The 14,822-nt window shown below is 39.5% G+C and overlaps 1 protein-coding gene across 1 annotated transcript; it reads left to right on the forward strand.

Annotated features, from left to right (window-relative positions):
* The first annotated feature begins 13,958 nt into the window (after positions 1-13,958).
* Positions 13,959-14,723, forward strand: H1-4 (H1.4 linker histone, cluster member). Its single transcript, XM_004384014.3, has one exon. The coding sequence runs from the start codon at positions 14,023-14,025 to the stop codon at positions 14,680-14,682; it is 660 nt and encodes a 219-aa protein (XP_004384071.1). The 5' UTR covers positions 13,959-14,022; the 3' UTR covers positions 14,683-14,723.
* The last annotated feature ends 99 nt before the right edge of the window (positions 14,724-14,822 follow it).

Below are 14,822 nucleotides of genomic sequence, written 5' to 3' on the forward strand. Positions count from 1 at the left end.
CCAGCATGTTTAAAAATGGAAACGTAACTGTATTTTTTAGAGGGCTTGGGTGAGTGCAGGTTCATGGTCATATACTCAAGCATTTGAAATTACAGTAACATTTGTGTTGTTTGAGTTTTTGACTGTGCCTGTTATTTGCCTATTTTGCAGCAGATCCAGCAGGCCCTTTGTCAGGCCTGCTGTATATCACCCGAAACTACATTTCCCAGGCTCCCTTGCTTTCTGGTTCCCAGTATATTTGGCCAATGGCAGTAGACTTGACCGATGGGAGGCACTGTAGGAGGTAGAGGGTGGAACCAAATTGTTTCTCCCTTCCCTGTTCGCTTTCCTAGGCTGCTCCACTTTCTTTGATCCTCTTTGGCTCCCGCTTCCACCACGTAGCCCCTCTCCTGGTGGTCTCAGCTCCTGCTTTACCAGCCTTCCCTGTTTCAGCTTCACTGGGGATTTCAGCTCCCCCTCCTCGATTCCAGTATCACCTATTCTTTCCCTTTGCCCTCTAGCCCTAGAAGAGGTGGCATCATCCTGCTGCTATTATCTTTGGGTTACCGTCCCTCTTTTGGCATGTTAACTCTTTTATCACCTGTTTATTTAAGCCCCTCTATTACATTCTTTCTATATGAAATCCCTAGAGTGGTTTCTCATTTCCAACTGAACTTTATGGGGAAAAACTTAGTGAGACTGAATACAACTGATAAACGTTGATCTTTGCTGAGCAACTCATGTAAAGCAGTGTTTGCAGCACTTCCTAGTCCTAAACGCCTGCCCTGACCTTCATGCTGCTGGAAGACCAGAGAGTAATTGCTTCCTCAGAATGTGTCTTCACCATCTGGAACATAAGTTTCCTCTTTTGTAAAGTGGGGGCTTTGTGACACTTATGGTGCCTTAAGTCCCTGAATATTGAGTGCTGCAGAATTTGTCTACAGGGAAAGTTTAGGAACTGCGTTCTGGTTGAGGGGAGAGGAGTAGGAGGGTGGCTTATCATGAAGCTGCATTGCGCAAAGCACTTTATGTGAGGGGGGAAAAAAATCCTGAGTTGTCCACATCACAGAGTGGGAATGCCAATGGTGGAGACTCTGGGGGAAGCTAACATGGATCATGCTGTGTCTTCATAAAATAAGTATATTGTCCTACAAATTTGCTTCCTGTTTCCTACCCCATCCTCTGCTTTCTACGTCATCCCCAAATCAAGGAAGAGGGCTTAGGAATAAAGTTAACAAATTTGAAAATAATATATCTCTGTATTTGGAATAAAAATAATTTACAAAAGATGGTGGGAATTGGTCACTGAGGAAGTCTTCCCAGGAGTAGAGGCAGCAGAGGTGAGACCTTGGGCAAATTACTTAGCAACTCTGTGACTCAGTTTTTCCTCTGAAAAATTGTATTAATAATAGTATTTAAGGTTATTAAGATGATTAAATGAGATACTTTTTTGAAGTGCTTATAACAGTGTCTGACACATAAGTTACTGTATGTACTACCTATTACTATGATTATACACATCTAAATTCATATGAGATGGATTTATAAGCCATGTCATTAGTATATTAATTTACAATGAGAACTGTACTTGATATTAAAAATAAGAATCAGAGGTTAGCTTATGGCGTTACTTTCTGGTCAGGAGACAAAGGTAAAGCTTAGAATATGCTTTTGAGCACAGAGTAATAGAAGAGATACTTTTATCAATGAGCGATCTCCTGATCCATCAGCTTCTCCAATCTAGGAACACTTGTGTCCTGTGTTCTGAAAAAGTCACTATCCTATGAAGTCTTGTTTATTTTGCAGTTGCTTTTACTTGACCTCTCCAGGCTTGTAGTAACCATAATTACTGCAGTATAATTTATATCAGTTACAATATAAATACAGAATAACGCAACATATTTATGAAGTTCACCATTGCAACATATTTATAGGTTCACTATAAAGTATATATACTATATACCAGGCACTGTTCTAAGCACTTTACAAATACTGAGGCATCTGCCACTAGGCAGGAGCGCTTGCCAGCCATGTGAGTGAAGCATCTTGGGACTGGATTCTCCAGCCTGAGTGGTATTCAGATGACTGCAGCTCCAGCTGACACCTTGACTACAATCTCATCAGAGGTCCCAAGTCATAACCATCCAATTAATTTCATTACCAAATTTTTATTTTTTTTAAAAAAGGTTTGATGCTATGTGTTTTCACTAATGGATGGCATGCTGATTCAAAGACCAATTTGGAATTTTTGATATGAGTTATGGATTTTGATATATATGACCCGGTAATACAAGGCACCAATGAGATGAGTGGCACTTTCATCCACTGATCTTTGGTACGACAATATACCAATAAGAGCTATACAGATAATTTATTACAGGCACCCTTCCATCAAGTTATATGGGAACTTCTGGTTTTCCAGATATGACGCAGAAAAACCAAGACGAACCCATCAGGGCTCCTTAACTATCACACAGGAAAGCCATGATTATGCTTGCAAGCCTTATCTCACAGAAATAAAGAAAAAAAAAGCAAAAATTTATAAAACTAACACATCTAGGAAACATCACCTAATAGAATGTTCAATCTACACACCAATTATGCTCCAACTCTGGTCTACTGAACTTCACGGATTTCAAAAGGGACCACCTTGATGCTGTATACATTAGAACCAAAATAACACCTTACCCCTGAGGTCCAGGGGCATAAAAATGACTGGTAGACCATTAACCCAATAGTAACGAAAGAGTTAATTCACCCTGAGATTCCTGACCCATGGAAACTGTGTGAGATAATAAATGTTTATTATTACTTTAAGTAACTAAATTTTGGGATAGTATGTTATGCAGCAATAGATAACTAGTACAAGAGTCTATCTGAATAACCTGTATGCCAAACTTCCACCACTGAATTAATAATCTTGTGTAGAAAGATAATCCATACCTTTACAAACCAGCAAATTCATGTAATGTATAGGGAATGGTGAGGGAAAAGTAAAGGAATGTTGAAGAAATAATAATGGGAAGTATGGTAGACAGAGAGAAAGTAAAGAGCAAAGAAAAGATAAATAAGAAGGCCAAATTCAGTCTGTTCTTGTTCATTGAACCATCTCTTCTAAAGACACCAGCAAGATGTTTGAACAAATACATGCTGAAGAGATTGATTAGGAAAATGATTATGGGTTCAATATTAAGGTTAATGAAAAGACGTTAATATCTCTAAAGCCGTTGTTTTAGAGAGTATTCTCTGGACTCTTGGCAGGATGAAAGCATCAACATTTTGATTCTTAAAAGTATATACACAGACACTCCATGTTTTATATTATTGAGCTCTCTTAGTCAAAGACATTTCCACCCTCCAACCCATCCCCAGATCCAAATTACTTTCCACCTGTGCCTTTTGCAAGGATGCTTCCTGCCTCCAGACTCCATAGGATTCCCCTCCAGGTAGCCCAGGGAGCAAGTCATTGACCTCTTTTATTCCAGCTTTCATCTTAGAATGGTAATAGATTCTCAGAGTTTCCATATTCTTCAACATCCAACTTAAATTTAGAATAATTTATTAGATTTATCCTTTCTATATATTTTGTTTGTTTGTTTTGCTTATTTAGCCATAGGTCAATGTGGAATTTTGTGTAAATCAAGTCAAACAATTTAACTTGAGGTTAGGGCTCTAAAGATAGATAGGTAGGTAGGTAGGTAGGTAGATAGGCAGGCAGATAGGTAGGTAGGTAGACAGATAGGCAGATAGATAGATAGATAGAGATATCTCTTAAGCTGCAGCCTGTAACACAGTTTTCTTTCAATCTGTTTATCGAGATCATTAATGGGAAACAAAGTCAATTTAGTGTGTTGTGGTCAGCTTTGTTTAAATTAAATAGAGAAGGGAAGAGAAAATGGCAGAACAAATTGCATATAATAGGGGTACTTGCTGCTTCCTGAAACTTCCATTTCACACTTGCAAAAGTGTGAATGTATTATGTAAAATGTGTTTCTTAAATTAGGTTTCTTAAAATTTAAAATGTTTCAAAACTGTAAGTTATGGTAAAAAAATTTATAAAATAACTGTTCAGTTAATAAACATATAAAAATAAAATTATATCATTACTGTTTAGGTTACCAATGCTATGTAACAAAGTACCCCCAAAACTTAGTGGCTTAAAACAACAACCATTTCATTATGTCCACAGATTCTGTGGGTTAGGAATTCAGATAGGGCAGAGTACGGATGGCTTGTCTCTGTGCCATGATGTTTGGGACTTCAGCTGAGAAGACTCAAAGGCTGGGAGACTTGAGCACTGGGTGTTGGAATCATGTGGAGACCCCTTCTCTCACATTTTCAGTCCCTGAAATAAGATGGCTCAAAGACTAGCACTGTCAACCAGAGTGCCTAAACGTGGTCTCTGCATGCCACCTGGCTTCCTCATAGCATGGAGGCCTCACAACCAATGAAATTCTTAGGAGATAGCTCAGGAATCCCAGCCTAAGGATTCCAGCAAATTAGGCAGAAGCTGCATTGCCTTTCATGATCTGACCCTGGAAGCCACACAGCCTCATGTCGTCTACATTCCAAGGGAACAGTTACAAGCTCATGCAAATTCAAGCGTAGTGGAATGAGACTTGACAGAAGAGTGACAAGTCACATTGGAGAAGGGAATGTGGTCCAGTAGAAATTGTTGCTTGCATCTTTGGAAAATTAAATTTGCCACATTATACAACCACCAGAATATCCATGAGGAATAGACTAGATAAATAAATACACGGGGCCACATTTGTAAATGAAATATATGCATTAGTGCATCAATACACTAGAGCTCTCTACATCAATATCAGGGATGGATCTTATTGAGGGGAAAAAGAAACACACAAAACAATAAATATAATATGATTTCATGTATAAATTTCTAAAACAGGAAAAACTAAATGATACTGTTCATTGATACACATATAAGTGATAAATCTGTAAAGAGAAAAACAAGGAAATCATTTCAGTGAAAGTCCAAATAATTGGATGAAAGAGGGTATGTGGTCAGGAAGACTGTACAAAGGGGATAGTATCTGGGTGTCTGGGAAGCTCAACACACTCTTATTTTTAAATATGCATTGTTATATTTTTAAGAAAAAAACACTTTGGTTGACTCTATTTTGAGGAGGTAGCTCTCCCCTAGCCATATTTGAGTGCCTTACAACCTGAGGGGCTCATCTTCTGGCACTATATCAGACAATGCTCTGCTGCTATTCATAAAGTTTTCACTGGTCAATTTTTTTAGAAGTAGATCGCCAGGGACTTCTTCCTAGTCTGTCTTAGTCTTGAAGCTCTGCTAAAATCTGTCCACCATGGGTGACCCTGCTGGTATTTGAAATACCTGGCATACCTTCCAGCATTACAGCAACACACAAGCCATTACAGTACGACTAACTGACAGAAGAGTGGATGGAGTAAATTTTTTCAGACCTTCTTTTGCCAGTGTGTCCCAACTGAAAATGAGAATAAACAGCTGCAAGTGTCCAATAACAATCAGAACATGGAGTGTACGAAGTATGAATCTAGGAAAACTGGAGATCGTCAAAAATGAAATGGAACACTTGAAGATAGATATCTTAAGCATTAATGAGCTAGAATGGACTGGTATTGGCCACTTCAAATCTGACAATCATATGGCCTACTATGCTTGGAATGACAAATTGAAGAGGAAGAGCACCACATTCATTGTCAAAAAGAACATTTCAAGATCCATCCTGAGGTACAACCCTGTAACTGATAGTATAATATCCATATGCCTACAAGGAAGATCAGTTAATAACACTATTGTTCAAATTTATACACCAATCACTAATGCCAAAGATGAACAAACTGAAGATTTTACCAACTTCTGCAAACTGAAATTGATCAAACATGCAATCAAGATGCATTGAAATTACTGGTGATTAGAATACGAAAACTGGAAACAAAGAAAAAGGATTAGTAGTTGAAAAATAAGACCTTGGTGATAGAAATGATCCCAGAGATCGTGTGATAGAATTTTGCAAGACCAACACCTTATTCGTTGCAAATATCTTTTTTTCAACAACATAGATGGCGACTATACACATGAACTTTGCCAGATGGTATACAAAGGAATCAAATCCACTACATCTGTGGAAGGAGAAAATGAAGAATCTCAATATCAGTCAGAACAAGGTTAGGTGCTGACTGCAGAATAGATCATCAATTGCTCATATGCAAGTTCAAGTTGTAGCTAAAGAAAATTTTAAAAAGTCTACCAGAGCAGAGTATGACCTTAAGTATATCCCACCTGAATTTAGAGACCATCTCAAGAATAAATTGGATGCAATGAACATTAACGACTGAAGACCAGAAGAGTTGTGGGATGACATCAATGACATCATACATGAAGAAAGCAAAAGGGTCTTTAAAAAGACAGGAAATAAACAAAAGACCAGAATAAATGTCAGAAGAGACTCTGAAACTTACTCTTGAATGTAGAATAGCTAAAGCAAATGGAAGAAATGAGGAAGTAAAAGAGTTGAACACAAGATTTCAAAGGGCGCCTAGAGAAGACAAAGTAAAGTACTATAATGAAATGTGCAAAGACCTGGAGTTAGAAAACCAAAAGGCAAGAACACACTAGGTATTTCTCAAGATGAAAGAACTGAAGAAAAAATTCAAGTCTCAAGTTGCAATATTTAAGGATTCTATGGGCAAAATATTGAACGATGCAGGAAGGAATACACAGAGTCACTATACCAAAAAAATTGGTTGATATTCAACCATTTTAGGAGGTATCATATGATGAAGAACCGATATACTGAATTTGAAAGAAATTCAAGCAGCACTGAAGGCATTGGCGAAAAATAAGGCACCAGGAATTGACGAAATATCGATTGAAATGTTTCAACAGATACAACACTGGAAGTGCTCACTCATCTATGCCAACAAATTTGGAAGACAGCTACCCGGTCAACCGACTGAAAGAGATCATATTTGTGCCCATTACAAAGAAAGGTGATCCAACAGAATGCAGAAATTATGGAATAATACCATTGTTCACACGCTAGTAAAATTTTGCTGAAGATCATTCAAAAGCAGCTGCAGCACTACATCGACATGGAACTGCCAGAAAGTCAAGCCAGATTCAGAAGAGGATGTGGAGAAATGGATAGCATCGCTGTGTCAGATGGATCATAGCTGAAAGCAGAGAGTACCAGAAAGATGTTTACCTGTGTGTATCATAATAAATTATGGATAATATTGCAAAGATTGGGAATTCCAGAACATTTAACTGTGCTCATGTGAACCTCTATGTAGACCAAGAGGCAATCATTCAAACAGAACAAGGAGAGACTGAATGTTTTAAAATCAGGAGAGGTGTGCATCAGGGCTGTATCCTTTCACCATACTTATTCAATCTGTATGCTAAGTAAATAATCCAAGAAGTTAGACTATATGAAGAGGAACATGGCATCAGGATTGGAGGAAGACTCATTAACAACCTGTGATATGCAGATAATACAACCTTGCTTGCTGAAAATAAAGAGGAATTGAAACACTTCCTGATGAAGATCAAACACTACAGCCTTCAGTATGGATTACACCTCAACATAAAGAAAACAAAAACTCTCACAACTGGATCAATAAGCAACATCGTGATAAATGGAGAAAATATTGAAGTTGTCAAGGATTTCATTTTTTACTTGTATCCACAATCAATGCCCATGGAAGCAGCAGTCAAGAAATCAAACAATGTATTGCGTTGGGCAAATCTGCTGCAAAAGACCTCTTTAAAATGTTAAAAAGCAAAGATGTCACTTTGAGGACTAAGGCACACCTGACCCAAGTCATGGTATTTTCAATTATCTCATTTGCATGGAAAGCTGGACAATGAATGAGGAAGCAAGAAGAAGAAATGATGCCTTTGAATTACGGTGTTGGTGAAGAATATTGAATATACCATGGACTGCCAGAAAAACGAACAAATCTGTCTTGGAAGAAGTACAGCCAAAATCCTCCTTAGAAGCGAGGATGGTGAGACCTATTTCACGTCCTTTGGACGCTTTATCAGGAGAGACCAGTCCCTGGAGAAAGACATCATGCTTGGTAAAATAGAAGGTCAGCAAAAAAGAGGAAGACCCTCAATGAGATGGATTGATACAGTGGCTGCAACAATAGGCTCAACCATATCAAAAATTGTGAGGATGGGGCAGGACCAGACAGTGTTTTGTTCTGTTGTACATAGGGTCGTTATGAGTCAGAACTGACTTGACTGTACCTAACAACAACATGTTATGTGGATATTTTGAAAGTACACAAAAATTGAGACACACAAATAAAAATCATCTATAATGCTTCCACTGTGGAGGATCTATGTCACATCTGGTATATTTCCCCCTTCTGTGAAAAGTATTTTAACATGATGAGATCCTAAGAGAAACTTTCTTTAAGAAAACTTTACATTTTGGACTAATTTTATATTTACAGGAAAGTTGCAAAAATAATACAAAATTTTCCTTATATCCCTTAGTCCATCTCCCCTAATGTTACTGTCTTCCGTAACTATAATGTACTTATCAAGAATAAGAAGTACACATTGGTACAATATTATCAACTAAACTTCAGATAATATTCAAATTTCATCAATTTTTACATGAATGTCCTTTACCTGGGAGCCCTGGTGGCGCAGTGGTTAAGAACTACTGCGAGCTACAGCAAAAGGTCAGTAATTTGAATCTACCATCTGCTCTTGGAAACCCTGTCAAGCAGATCATACGGTCTCTATGAGTCAGAATGGACACAAAGGCAACGGGTTGGGGCCTTTACTTGTTCCAGGATCCTACTCAGGACCTCACTTTGAATTTAATTTAATTTTTTTTAGTCTCTTCCAGTTTCTCAGTCTGTTCTTGTCTTTCATGACCTTGACACTTTGGAAAAATACTGATCACTGTTTTGAAGAATATCCCTGAATTTGAGTTTGTCTTGTGTTTCTTTATGATTGGGGTGCGTTTATGCTTCTTTGGCAAGAAATGCCTCAAAAATGATGGTCCTTGGTGCAAGGATTCATGATGTCGATATGTCTTATTACTCACGATGTTTATTTCGATCACTTAGTTGTGTGCTGAGTTTCTCTGCTGTCAGCTTACTATCTTACCCTTTGTAGTTCATAGGTATCTCCAGGGAAATACTTCCAGGTTATGCAAATCTAGCTTCTCCTTAAACTTTGGCCCACTATTTTTAGCATCCATCACAGCATTTTGCTAAGTCTACCCAAATTACTGTGAGTTTGCCTAAAAATCATCCTCTATTTCCCTCTTCCCATTATGTATATTAATAGGAATTCTACTGTAAGGAAGAGTTGTCCCTTTTCATTTACTTGTTTGTTTATGTGTATGTATGTATGTATGTCTTTACATCAGTATGGACTCATGAATATTTATTGTATTCTATTATGTGAGTTAAAATCAAATTCTCTCAGTTTTTAAAAATTATTTTAGTGCTCAGGTTGTGCCAACTTTTGTCATTGGGAGCTCCGTCAGATCAGCGTGTGTTTTTTTCCAGCAAGTCCCCATCTTTTTTTTTTTTTTTTAAACAATCTCCTATTTTCTGTAGGAGTCTTTGGGTGGAGCAAATGGTTAAACACTTGTCTACTAACCAAAATGTTGGTGTTTCTAACCCACTCAGAGGCACCTTGGAAGAAAGGACTGGCACTCTGCTTCCAGAAGGTCCGGAAAAAAAAAATCCTGTTGCCATCAAGTTGATTCTGACTCATCGTGACTCTATTCCAAGGAGAAACTGGTGGATTTGAACTGCCAACCTTTTGGTTAGCAGCCAAGCTCTTAACTACTGCACCACTAAGGCTTCTCTGAAAGGCCACTGTCATAAAAACCCTATGGAGTGCAGTTCCACTCTGAAACATATGGGGTCACCATGAGTCAGAATCGACTCAATGTCAACTGTTAAAAATTTTCTGGCACCACAGGATGTTCCAGGCCCATCCTCTATTTTCCCTCCCCAAGCCCTAGGATCAACGACTACTCCAAGGGGCCCTGGTTCCTTTTATTGGAAATAGTGCTTCAAAACCAAGGACTGGATGCCAAGTGTGCTCATTGCTACTAGAGTTCCAGTATTTCTAGGCCCTCTCAGCTAATACAGCAAATATATGTATGTGTACTAACCCACACATATACACACTCAGATCTGTGTTTCTACATCTATATGACTGTATACATATTGAAAAATATGAATCTATATTAATACCTCTGATTCCAATCCAGGACCACAAGATTCGTTTTAGCCTTATTTGTAACTTCTTTTTCCAGTGAGAACTCTGGATCTCATTATCTACAATATATTTACTTATTTGTTTAATTCTCATATACATATTTCAGAATTGGTAACCAATATCCCTGACAGAAACATTGTTACTAGATTACAGCCTTTACATACAGTTTTTTCAGGGCCTTATGGTGGTGCAGTGGTTAAGAGCTACCACATGCTATGGCTGCTTATCCAAAAGGTTGGCAGTTCAAATCCACCAGCCACTCCTTGGAAACCCTGTGGAGCAGTGAGTTGGAATCAACTCAGCAGCAACATGTTTTGTTTGATCTTTATAGTATCCGGTCAAGATATTTATTGTTTTCCATGGTTACTTAGGTTAATTCTTACCTACCTCACCCCTTCCAGTGTTGTAGATTATTAATTTAATACAGTTCTGTTCATTTGTCAGTGCTTGTATTCCATTTTGGATTCCCTCACCCCTGCTGGTTTTAACAGTGTGTTTAATTGGGAGGTATGTGAAACATTACTATAGTTGAGTCAGAAGTATAAAAAAAAAAAGGTATATTCAGAAAAGTGTCACTCCCTCCTCATCCTTGTTACCATATTTTCCTTCCCCCTTCTTTCCATCCTTTTGTCATCCATCCCCATAGATAACCAATCTTTCATTTTTTTAAAAAATTATCCCTCCCATATTTCTTTTGCACAAATGAGCAGAAACTTGTGTTTATAGATAAGCTTTTTCAGTTAAATGTATGCACTAGAATCCATTCCATATTAGTTCACTGAGATTTTCCTCATTCATTTTTGTAGCGGCATGCTCATCAGTTGTGTTGGTGTTCCATAGTTTATTGAACAATTCTCATATGTACTGATATTTAGGTTGTTTCCAATATTTTGCAATTCCAAATGATGCTGCAATGAATAAACTTGGGCATGCAATCCCCAGATGTAATTATTGACTTGAGGAAAAATAATCACAATTTTAATATATAGCTCCTTTTAAGAAAAGTGTTCCAGAAATGCTGTATGCCAAAAGCCAAGCTAGAGTATGTAGTAAAATTGTCTACGAAGGGAAAGTCTGTCCCAGCAGATGGAGTGCTGCAGGTGGTCTGCCCAATGTCGTCATATCCATGTTTATATAACTCAGCTCCTGTGAGAAAGCTGGAGAAGGGAGAATTTGTCTAGTTCAAAACAGCTCCTTCCCAAACTTTGTCTTCAATAAAGCAATCATAGTAAAATTATATCAAAACAGCAAAGTCCAGAATCAAGGCTTTGAACCCAGAATTGTGGAACAAAAAGAACCAAGTACAAGTCTCCCCTTCCTTTCAGCTTTTCTACAAATCACATTTTTCCTCTTAGCACAGTTGCTATCATATCTAAAATGGAAATGATCACAGAGTGCCCCCCATTTTCTATCACTCCGGGTCCCTTTTACATGTTGTATCAAAGGTACATGGAGGCTTTCTGGGTCAGAAGTAGTGAAGAATAGATGGAGAAAGTGAGCCATTTGAAAACAAACGTCAGTGAGTTGTGCAAATTTCAGTCACTTATGGAAGTGGTTTTGTTTTTCATTAAAAACGAGTACACTCCCTCTGTTCTGGCATCAAATTACCCACATAATTACAGTTTCCCCAGTAACCTGCAATTGGTCTGTTTTGTTGACATCCTCCCATTTTATTTTAATAAATACCAAACGGTACATTTATTTTACACTAAAAAACCAAACCAAACAAACACCAAACCCATTGCTGTCAAGTTGATTCCGATTCATAGTGACCCCTACAAGACAGAGTAGAATTGCCTCAAAAGGTTTCTAAGGAGTATCTGGTGGATTCTAACTTGTGACGTTAACCACTGTACCACCAGGGCTCCAAAATCTTCCTCCCATTACACAGTGAGGAAAGGAAAGAACACTAAGGATGGGATCCGAACCCACACGTGCAGAGCACAATGGACTACCAGTCCATCACCTTAAGGACTCAGCCACCTCTTTTTTCCATTATTTTGTACTAACCCATTGCTGTCAAGTGGATTCTGACTCATAAAGACCCTAAAATTAAAGTAAATATGCTTACACATTAAGGTTTAAGAAGTATTGATAATTTACATCACTTTTATACCAAATTCGTTGTTAATTTAAACAAGACAATTTTCAAACATTTCATTAATATTGTATCAAAGATACGTATTCTCCTTTGTTTTAGTGGTGGAGGCAATGGAATTAAAAATCAAGGTAATGCCAATGCCTTGTTACAACTTGCTACATTCATAGAATAGTATCACCTTATTTATAACATTGTGCAAAATTGTATCTTATCTCTCTACTGGTGGCTTGAAGCTTTGAACACAATTCTGCACTGTTTTCCTGGAATAATTCGTTTAGTTGTGCTTTCATTGCCAACATATACTCTTCATTGGTTGGGCAACTACCTAAACAAACCCACTCCTTCAGAAGCCTTGCAAAGGATTTCTTCAGAGGGCAGTGACATGGCTTGGGTAGGCTCTCACAGTTCTGTTTCTGAGATGGAAATTTAAACTTGTCATTGAATCCCTACATGAGACTTCTTCTCTTTTTTTATGGAGCTCTGAGAAGTTTTGGGCCATAATCTTTCCCGGGAGTGACACCATATTTAGTGTGTTGACTAGTCATTCATCGCTGTTCAGGGTCTAAGGATTCTCCGGTAAAGAGAATGGATGTGTTCTAATTTCTGCTTCCCATTTATTTTCCCTTATGATCAGTGCTTGAATTCCAGCTCTAAATAATATATTAATTACAAATTTGGTTCTGAAGCAAATGCCCAAAGAACTTACCAAGGCCGAAGACAAATTCTTCAAAGTAAAGTGCACACCCTCTTCAAGTTACTTTGTGGATATCATCTGCGTCTTCCTTGAAAATTAAATATTTTTCATTTGTGTGTACCCTGACTGTGTTTTGGGCTCCCTTCTTCCCCATATATCCTAAATTCAAGGTATCTCAACCCACGGAGCAGTTGTCCAGAAGAAAACAGAAGCAACAGCCCCGCCCTCAACCCTTGGGAACAGAAAGGAAAAGAATTATCCTAAGGAATTGTTTAAAAATCCAGGTGAAGCAGACAAAATAAAACGAGGGCGGCACAGATTGATGTCCCAGGGGTCCAGAAGTTAACCTCAAGTGGGCAATAATTTGTTTGGGATTAAACTAAACCAGTTTGATGAACTCAAATGCCCTCTGCTCAATAGGCAGGACTCTCCCAGGAGCCTGTGTTACTTCCCTCACTTAAGCGCAGATTTGTAATAAAAATCTTAATGCCAGTGGCATGTTTTTTGGACATATAAGAAACTAACCACTTGGAGAATCATATCTGAGGGGTCAGAAAACTCCACACTTGAAGATCGGTTTATAATTTACAAAGAAAATAGAAAGTTTTGTTCCTCTGAGTTGAAATTTGCCGAGCACGGCGGGAAATATTGCAGGTTTTTGGCATAAGGTTTTGTGCTTTGCTCATAATCTGAGACCGCCTTGAAGCCTGAGGCTTCGGGGATCATCTTCTGAGAAAAACCGGGCAATTCAGAGTAGAGAATTTTGATATTTTTGAGCTTTTTTGAGGTGTAACAAACACAACTCGGGATCGGAGAGGAGACTCTGCGGCTGCCAGTGAGGCGGGCTGGACAGCGCACCAATCACGGCGCAGCTCCGCCCTATATAAACGGGCGGGCGCAGCGGTGCAGCCTGAGTCCCGGCCAGTGTCTCTGTTTCCGGCTGGAATTGCATTTCCTACGCCCACCCTCAACATGTCCGAGACTGCGCCCGCCGCGCCCGCCGCTCCGGCCCCTGCCGAGAAGGTGCCAGTGAAGAAGAAGCCCCGCAAGTCCGGAGGTGCAGCGAAACGCAAAGCGTCCGGGCCCCCGGTGTCCGAGCTCATCACCAAGGCGGTAGCCGCGTCCAAGGAGCGCAGCGGCGTGTCCCTGGCTGCGCTCAAGAAGGCGCTGGCGGCCGCCGGCTATGATGTGGAGAAGAATAACAGCCGCATCAAGCTGGGTCTCAAGAGCCTGGTGAGCAAGGGTACCCTGGTGCAGACCAAGGGCACCGGTGCCTCAGGCTCCTTTAAGCTCAACAAGAAGGCAGCTTCAGGGGAAGCCAAGCCCAAAGCCAAGAAAGTGGGCGCAGCCAAGGCTAAGAAGTCCGCTGGGGCAGCTAAGAAGTCCAAGAAGGCGGCGGGGACGGCCACCCCGAAGAAGAGCGCCAAGAAGACCCCAAAGAAGGCGAAGAAGCCAGCTGCGGCTACAGGAGCCAAAAAAGCAAAGAGCCCGAAAAAGGCGAAAGCAGCCAAGCCCAAGAAGACGCCTAAGAGTCCAGCAAAAGCCAAAGCGGTGAAACCCAAGGCGTCTAAACCAAAGACCGCCAAGCCCAAGGCTGCCAAGCCAAAGAAGGCGGCAGCCAAGAAAAAATAAGTTTTCTTGGCCAACTGCTTACAGGCTCAACACAACCCAAAGGCTCTTTTCAGAGCCACCCAGAGATCTCAGAAAAGAGCTGTTTTACACCACACTGCAAGGGTTGTGGTCGTAAGGGAAGCCACACAGGAGGGCTGGGC

The sequence above is a fragment of the Trichechus manatus genome, unplaced genomic scaffold, assembly GCF_000243295.1.
Source record: "Trichechus manatus latirostris isolate Lorelei unplaced genomic scaffold, TriManLat1.0 scaffold00115, whole genome shotgun sequence".
Lineage (NCBI taxonomy): Eukaryota > Metazoa > Chordata > Mammalia > Sirenia > Trichechidae > Trichechus > Trichechus manatus.